This window comes from Monopterus albus, unplaced genomic scaffold (genome assembly GCF_001952655.1).
Source record: "Monopterus albus unplaced genomic scaffold, M_albus_1.0 scaffold58.1, whole genome shotgun sequence".
Lineage (NCBI taxonomy): Eukaryota > Metazoa > Chordata > Actinopteri > Synbranchiformes > Synbranchidae > Monopterus > Monopterus albus.
In genome coordinates this window covers 442,748-449,692 of record NW_018127938.1, presented here as the reverse complement: position 1 = coordinate 449,692, position 6,945 = coordinate 442,748, and the positions used below count along the sequence as shown (strand labels likewise).

Sequence of the window (6,945 nt, the reverse complement as noted above, 5' to 3'; positions counted from 1 at the left end):
AGAAATTGAACTCAGGTGCGATAAACCAGTGTTTTGACAGGGGGGCAAACACTTGTTCACACAGGGCTCTATAGTTTTGGATTTTGTTTTCCCTTAATAATAAAAACCTTCATTTAAAAACTGCATGATGTGTTTACTTGTGTTATCTTTGACTAATATATAAATTTGTTTGACGATCTGAAACATTACAGTGTGACAAACATGCAAAAAGATAAGAAATCAGTAAGGGGGCAAACACTTTTTCACACCACTGTACTTTATGAACCCCTGTGAGAAGTATCATGCACGTAGGCGAAAACCATTCAAACTCGCTCTGCAGATCATCAAAATTGCCATTATTATCATTGAACAGGTGGTAACTGAATATTAGCATCTTCTTATTTCCTAATTTTTGCAAGAAATACAAGTTGTTGTTTTTTTTTTGTATTCCTGGAATCTGTCTTGGTCTTATGACATGATTGATCTTGTTGTTTTGCTTTAGTGCTACTGTAATTCTGTATTGGAATTTTATAACTATACATGTTTATGAGGCCAAAAAGCCTGACGAGCTCTCATCATAAGCTTCATCTTGTCATGTGACTGGAAATATTTCATGCCATCTGAATCAGTCATTTAGTCATGTTGCACAGATGTGTCATAAAACCATTTATCTAAACAACCTGAGCTGCTGCAGATACTCTTTTTATAAAGTTTCTGCTGTTCTTGGTTACTTGATCATATTATAACAATGGTTTCAATTGTTCATTTCTAGTATGGACATTTGCACAATATCACAGTTGGAAATCATGAATATGAGAGGAATGGTGTTGTCTACACACCCCTGTCACTATGTCAGGAGTTCTACAGGAATGGAAGTATCTACTCTGGAAATGAGACCTTTGAAATTGACACCCAGGTGGAGACTGGTATGTCTGCACGTCATTAGCAGAACATTGTACATTATTGGTTTTACATTGTCTGTTTCTTCTTGTTTACTCGCATCAGAGTGCTTTAAAGTTTATCCAATGTATCATGGGTCACTGCGAGTCGTGCTTCCACATTTTGAATTGCATTTCAAAAGGTTTGTGCATAACATTCAACTATCTTTTTTTTTTTTTCTTTCTTAATTTCCTCTCATTTTTTGAGAAACCATTCATGTACATTCTCTTTGCTTCCAGGATGATCTCTGTCAAGATCATGTTTGTTCTCAAGGCCATAAATTTAGAGACAGTGAGACATCGAGAGCTGCCATACTGCTACGATTTTACTGTTACTGTACGTCACCACATCTCTTTTACTAGCAGTGATATGACACATCTGATCACCTGAAACTGCTTTGAGCACATAAATCTGAGCAGTCTGAAAGTGTTTGCATACACTGCCTGCTGTTTATGTATTTAAATCTTACCTTGAGGGTCTGGCAAGTAAATGTTTGGCAATATGTGCAGTATATTGACCTTTTATGAGAATTGTCTGCCCTCAAATCTAGCTCTCTGTCAAACAGATCACTTTCAACAACCAAGTTCACAGTGGCAGGATAAAGGTTGACTTGGAAAACGATGTAGATAGACATCAATGAATGCAAAGAATGGAGATTAATTGGAGAATGTAAGTTTGCTGACTTGATTTTAGTGCACACACAGGAATCATCTGTATTGTTTTAAAGCTGTGAATGGATTATTGTGGCTGTTTTCAAAGCTTGAGACTGCAGAAAATGCTCGTTTTCAGATGGAGTAATTTTAATTTCTCTGTTCCCTGAGCTGCTCAAAACACATACTTGACTGTGCTGTTTGACTGCCTCATCATTGTAACGTGCCTCGCCTCCTTCGTGCTCTGCACACGCTCGGTGATCAGTGGGATTCAGCTGCAGTTTGTGAGTAAAATGATCTCATCCAGAAATACAAGTACTTTTATCGCACATAGTCATGTATTTGCTCAGATCTAAGTTATGACCACCTGATATGTATTTGTCCATGGTATTCATAAAGTGGAGGAAACTCAATGGCACTCCACTCCCTTAAAATAAATATTAAAAGATAGAAGTCACATCTTTGTAATAACAGCTTTATTCAAAACATTCCATGCTCATAGATTTAGTTCTTCACTTAAAGGGTATGGCACATGTCAGGTGCCCATACAAACACTGAAAGAGGTTTCATATTCTGTAATCTTTCTTTTCTTGTTGTGTGGGTCTCTCTTTATGTCCCGATTTGATATGTTAAACTTAATTAAAAACAATTGTTACCCCAAAGACACTTGTACAACCTGTTTCTTTCTGTTATTAACAGGAGTACACACTCTACTACCGGAACCACTGTGGTAAACACGTCCCATGGTCAGACAAGCTGGAGTTTGTGAGCGGTTGGTATATCCTGATCATTGTCAGTGACATATTGACCATCATTGGCTCCATTCTGAAGATAGAGATCCATTCTAAGGTAAAGGCCATTTTATCAGATGTTGATCCATGTTTGTGTCAGATAAAGTTGCAATATCTGTCATTACTTTTAACTTAATGAATAACTTAGAATATTAACATGCAGCATGCATGTCAAGGTTTTGCTTCAGTCCATTCATAACCTTTTAAAATGGCCCATGCTTGTCTTTTAGGTTCTCAGAAGTTATGATGTTTGCAGCATCCTCCTTGGCACAGGCACCATGTTGGTCTGGATTGGGGTCATCCGCTACTTAGGCTACTTTAGGAAGTATAATGTAAGTCCAGGTCATGCACAGAATACAGAACATTGGTGTTACATATAGTGTAATTTTAAACTACAGCATTCCCATACCAGCTAAATCTCTGTCCAGCTGTTGAAGTTTTGGAAAACTGAATCTGAAGCTCTGAAAAGGGAACGGTACTAATATTTGAATACATGCATCTACTCTTGAACTGGCACAAACAGGGTATGGGCTAAGGCCTGTGACGCACCACACCCTCGGTGAGCATCTGTCATGGCTTGTCTTCCCGGTGTGTCCTGCACCTTTGGCACTAGTCAGACCCTGTTTGCAGCTTTTCGACCCATTCAGACCTCATTGGCGAGAAAGACCACTCTTGATTGGCTGTTCAGCTTAGCGAATCAGGCGTTGGGGAAGGCCCTTCAGCCTGTTGCTGTAGAAATCCATGATTTCACACATTTAGTGCAGTTTCTCCTGGCGGCTTCCTTTCTTCTTCCAACCAAAAGACCAAGGGCCGAGAACAGCGTAGCCATTTGAAACTTTATATCAGATATATTTTCTCTATTAGAATCAGCAATCAACAGCAGCTGTGTTGAACAAGAGTTGTTTTCTTTATAGCTTGTATTTCCTCAGTCTAGCTCTTTTTCTTTCCCTGTCTGAGTTGAAAATACAGATACTGCCAGCTGCTGGTAGGGGGAGTTATTTCTGTTATGCAGATGCAGAATGTACTTGCTAGTTGGCCATTGGTTGTAGTCTGTGCACCGTGTTCAAGTGCCACTTTTTCGACCCCACTGGCCCAGACAATGTGAAGCAATGCAACAGTTGGACTACATCACTGCTAGTTCTTTTATGACAGCTTGGTGTATTTCAGCCCTAACAGGCTGTAAAATCATTTCTACTCTTATGAAGCAGTGCAGGATTCTGCTTTGGCATCACATGCTTTATTCAAAGGCTAATTTGTAATGATTGCATCTAATTACAGGAAAATATTAATTGCTGGACTCAGATATTCTCAAAGAGAATGTATTCTTTAGTGTAAGGTCTTGTGTAGATTTTTCTGATCCATTACTGTCTGTTCTGTGGCTATTTTCAGATTCTTATTCTGACACTCAGGGCAGCTCGCCCAAATGTTATCCGTTTCATCTGCTGTGCTGGAATTATCTACCTGAGTTACTGTTTTTGCGGGTGGATAGTTCTCGGTCCCTATCATGAGAAGGTAAGGAGTGTTTACATGATACAGGACAACATTTAAACTCTATTCATAACATTTCAGGACTCAATAATCATGATGAAATGAAAAATGATCGCATCTCTGAACTAACCTTTTCTTTTTCAGTTCCGGACCTTGAACACAGTGTCAGAGTGTCTGTTCTCATTGATCAATGGAGATGATATGTTTTCCACCTTTGAAAACATGAAGAAGAAGAGCTACCTGGTGTGGCTTTTCAGCAGAGTTTACCTTTACACCTTCGTCTCGCTCTTCATCTACATGATTCTCAACCTTTTCATCACCCTCATCACTGACACCTATGACACCATCAAGGTAAATTTCATGGTATTACTGCTCACTTTTATTTTCAGTAGTTTGGAAACATTAGTAATGTTTCTTTTGTAAAACAGGCTTAAAAATTTATAAAGAGGCATGATTAAGTTTTGTCACTAACATTTTTCGTCAGAACTGCAAACATTTCTGTCATTGTGTAACGATCTGCCACAGTCTGGGGTGTACAGAGATGACAGGGACTGTAACAGCTGCATCCTGAACTGCTGCATCAGGTGAGATCAGCCACCGCAGTTGTTCTGGTAACTGTTTGAGAAATGTTTGAGAGAATTGGATGATTTGATATGTGGTCGATTCTTTTCAAGCATATGTGACACTTGATTGCAGTAATGTTTGCTCCAGCTCACCCTGCCCCTTTCTCTCTGAAGCAGTGTCAACAGTTAAGCCAAGTTTAGACTTTGGATTAGGTCAACGAGGTGTCATAGAAGACTGCTAGGATTAATGCAGTGTCACAGCTTTGTTTGTGCTAACAAGGGATGCAAGTACAGTGTGTCAATACCTTTATGAAGAATCTAAGTTGAGCCATTTTCTCTTTCCAGGTGCAGGGAGTGTCAGGAGAGGCTGAGATTTGATTCATAGCAGGTCTTTAATGTCAAGCTATTCAGAGGCTAGACTCTAAACTAGAACCTTTTAATAACAATGCACATGTTTTGATTATTCGGTAGAAATAGGTGGGAGGGTTTTAAAAATCTGATTTTCTTTACCAGAGGGCCCCAGATTTGCTCAGATGATTGGTGTTAAATAAACCAGACCCTAGTGGACAGGAAGCTCAGAACTGCACCAATGCAGAAGACACTTTGTAAATATGAATTTATATTGAAATATAGATGGAAAAAAACATGGTGACATTGAAATGTTACTTTTCCAAATAATGTCAGTCTACAGTGAAGATAATAATCAAGGTTAAATAAATAAACCAGTGAGGGTTGTTCTATTTTGACAAAAATATCTTCCTTAACTCCTCTCTCAAACCAGCGATGTTCTCAATGCGACTGAGACAGATGGCAGTCGCATTTAAATGACAGTGTGAACAGCGCAAAAAAAGCGGATTTCGGCAAAAAAAATCCAATCTGAGCATTAAGACCTGCAGTGTGAACGTAGTCCAAGTCCGGTCAACTGAATGGTGATGGAACCCAGATGATGGAAGGACCAAGCCGGTGCCCAGAAAGGGCCACTCGGAGTCATTTGAACCAGCAGATAACAAATGTCTTTTCAGAGCTTCTGATGGCAAGAGAAAAATCAGCACAGTGGTGAGCTCACAGGGTTTCCATTGTTTTAATTTCTGATCTTTATAACCTCTGCTCTTCTGCACAAGTTGTTAATGCTGAATTTTCTTTTCTTGCAATTTCAGGTCAGCACCAAAGAAGTAATCAAGTTTCAAATGGTAGGTTGAGCTAATTTCATGTTTTAAAGGGGCTCTGACTTTCACTCTCTTACTTTAGACCCAGTGGTCTAAAGTTAGTGACGGTCAAAATATATTCACTAATGTGGGCAATTTAGACTGGCCAATCAACCTAACCTGCATGTCTTTGGACTGTGGGATGAAGCCAGAGCACCTGGAGAGAACCCACGCAAGCACAGGGGAGAACATGCACACTCCGCACAGAAAGGCCCCGAACCCTGAACCTTCTTGCTGTGAGGCAACAGTGCTAACCACTGCGCCACCGTGCTGCCCATTTACTTTTAGTGTACAAGTACAAATTTATCTGATTTCATTTTATCTTGCTGATCATGGAATTGTAGGCCAGCTCAGGGTTAGATTAGATTAATCTTCTGTACCACTTCTTCTTCTTTGTCTTTTGAGAAAGCTGGTTCTTGATCTCTTCCAGCTTGCCCTTCATCTCTTCCAGCTCGCCCTTCAAACAGCACTCTGTTGACTCTTTGCTGCAGCAAGCAGTTTTTCCTGCAGCAAGCAGTGGTGCTCTTCCAGCTCGCCCTTCAAACAGCACTCTGTTGACTCCCACTCCTGCTGTTTTTGCTGCAGCAAGCAGTGGTGCTGTTTTTCCACAATTTGAAGGGCCTCTTTTTCTTCCTGGAATTTCAGTTGCAAGTTGTGAATGCTGTTCTGGGATCTTTCTAGTTTCTCCAGGAGGGAAAGTTTCTCATTGAGCCACTGGAGATGTTTAGTCCTCATCTGCCTCTCTGCATCCTTCACAGCAGCCGCCAGCTGATTATTCTCCTGTTTTAAACTGCTAATCTCAGCCTCATAGGAGGCTCTGGATTTTTCCATTTCCTCCACCAGGGATTTCTTCCCTTCCAGCAAGCGGCTGTGCTTCGTCTCCAGAGCTTCTGCCTTTCTGAGGATAGCGCCAATCCTTTTGGTCTCCGCTCTGTGTTTCTCCAGCTGGGCTCGCTGGGAGGCCCGGGCGCTTCTGGCAGCTAACGTCTTTGCTTCCAGTTCCTTTTGAAGGGACTCTTTCTCTCCCTTGAGGAACTTGAGTCTGACTTGCAGATCCTGGATGCTCTCAGTCTCCCGCTCCTGCTGTTTTTCCTGCAGCAAGCGGCACTGCTCTTCTAGCTGGCCCTTCATAGAGCACTCTGCTGTCGCCCACTCCTGCTGTTTTTCCTTCAGTTCCTTTTGAAGGAACTCTTTCTCTCCCTTGAGGAACTTGAGTCTGACTTGCAGATCCCGGATGCTCTCAGTCTCCTGCTCCTGCTGTTTTTCCTGCAGCAAGAGGCGCTGCTCCATTGTCTGCAGCAGGGAGGATTTTCCCCGGTGCCAACTGGGG

The 6,945-nt window shown here is 41.1% G+C and overlaps 2 protein-coding genes across 2 annotated transcripts; one reads left to right on the top strand and one right to left on the bottom strand.

Annotated features, from left to right (window-relative positions):
• Positions 1 to 259: 259 nt before the first annotated feature.
• Positions 260 to 4,833, top strand: mcoln3b (mucolipin TRP cation channel 3b). Its single transcript, XM_020602694.1, is given in 13 exon segments — positions 260 to 352; positions 752 to 905; positions 985 to 1,060; positions 1,158 to 1,254; positions 1,484 to 1,546; positions 1,548 to 1,587; positions 1,740 to 1,852; positions 2,268 to 2,417; positions 2,590 to 2,691; positions 3,749 to 3,871; positions 3,992 to 4,198; positions 4,373 to 4,431; positions 4,756 to 4,833. Coding segments are annotated over 13 exon segments (1,317 nt in total). The 3' UTR covers positions 4,796 to 4,833.
• A 1,016-nt stretch (positions 4,834 to 5,849) lies between these two features.
• LOC109961764 (kinesin-like protein KIF15) lies at positions 5,850 to 6,932 on the bottom strand. The gene is made up of 2 exons (XM_020602879.1): positions 6,153 to 6,932; positions 5,850 to 6,072 (listed from the first exon to the last, which is right to left on the bottom strand). Exons 1-2 carry the CDS (start codon positions 6,903 to 6,905, stop codon positions 5,977 to 5,979), a joined length of 849 nt encoding a protein of 282 aa, XP_020458535.1. The 5' UTR covers positions 6,906 to 6,932; the 3' UTR covers positions 5,850 to 5,976.
• Between the last annotated feature and the right edge of the window lie 13 nt (positions 6,933 to 6,945).

Bases quoted from the DNA above. Each gene is read 5' to 3' on its own strand.
- LOC109961764 (XM_020602879.1), bottom strand. From the start codon at position 6,905: ATGGAGCAGCGCCTCTTGCTGCAGGAAAAACAGCAGGAGCAGGAGACT. The intron at 6,073-6,152 runs GGCGAGCTGGAA...TGCTGTTTGAAG, and splicing joins CAACAGAGTGCTGTTTGAAG to GGCGAGCTGGAAGAGATGAA.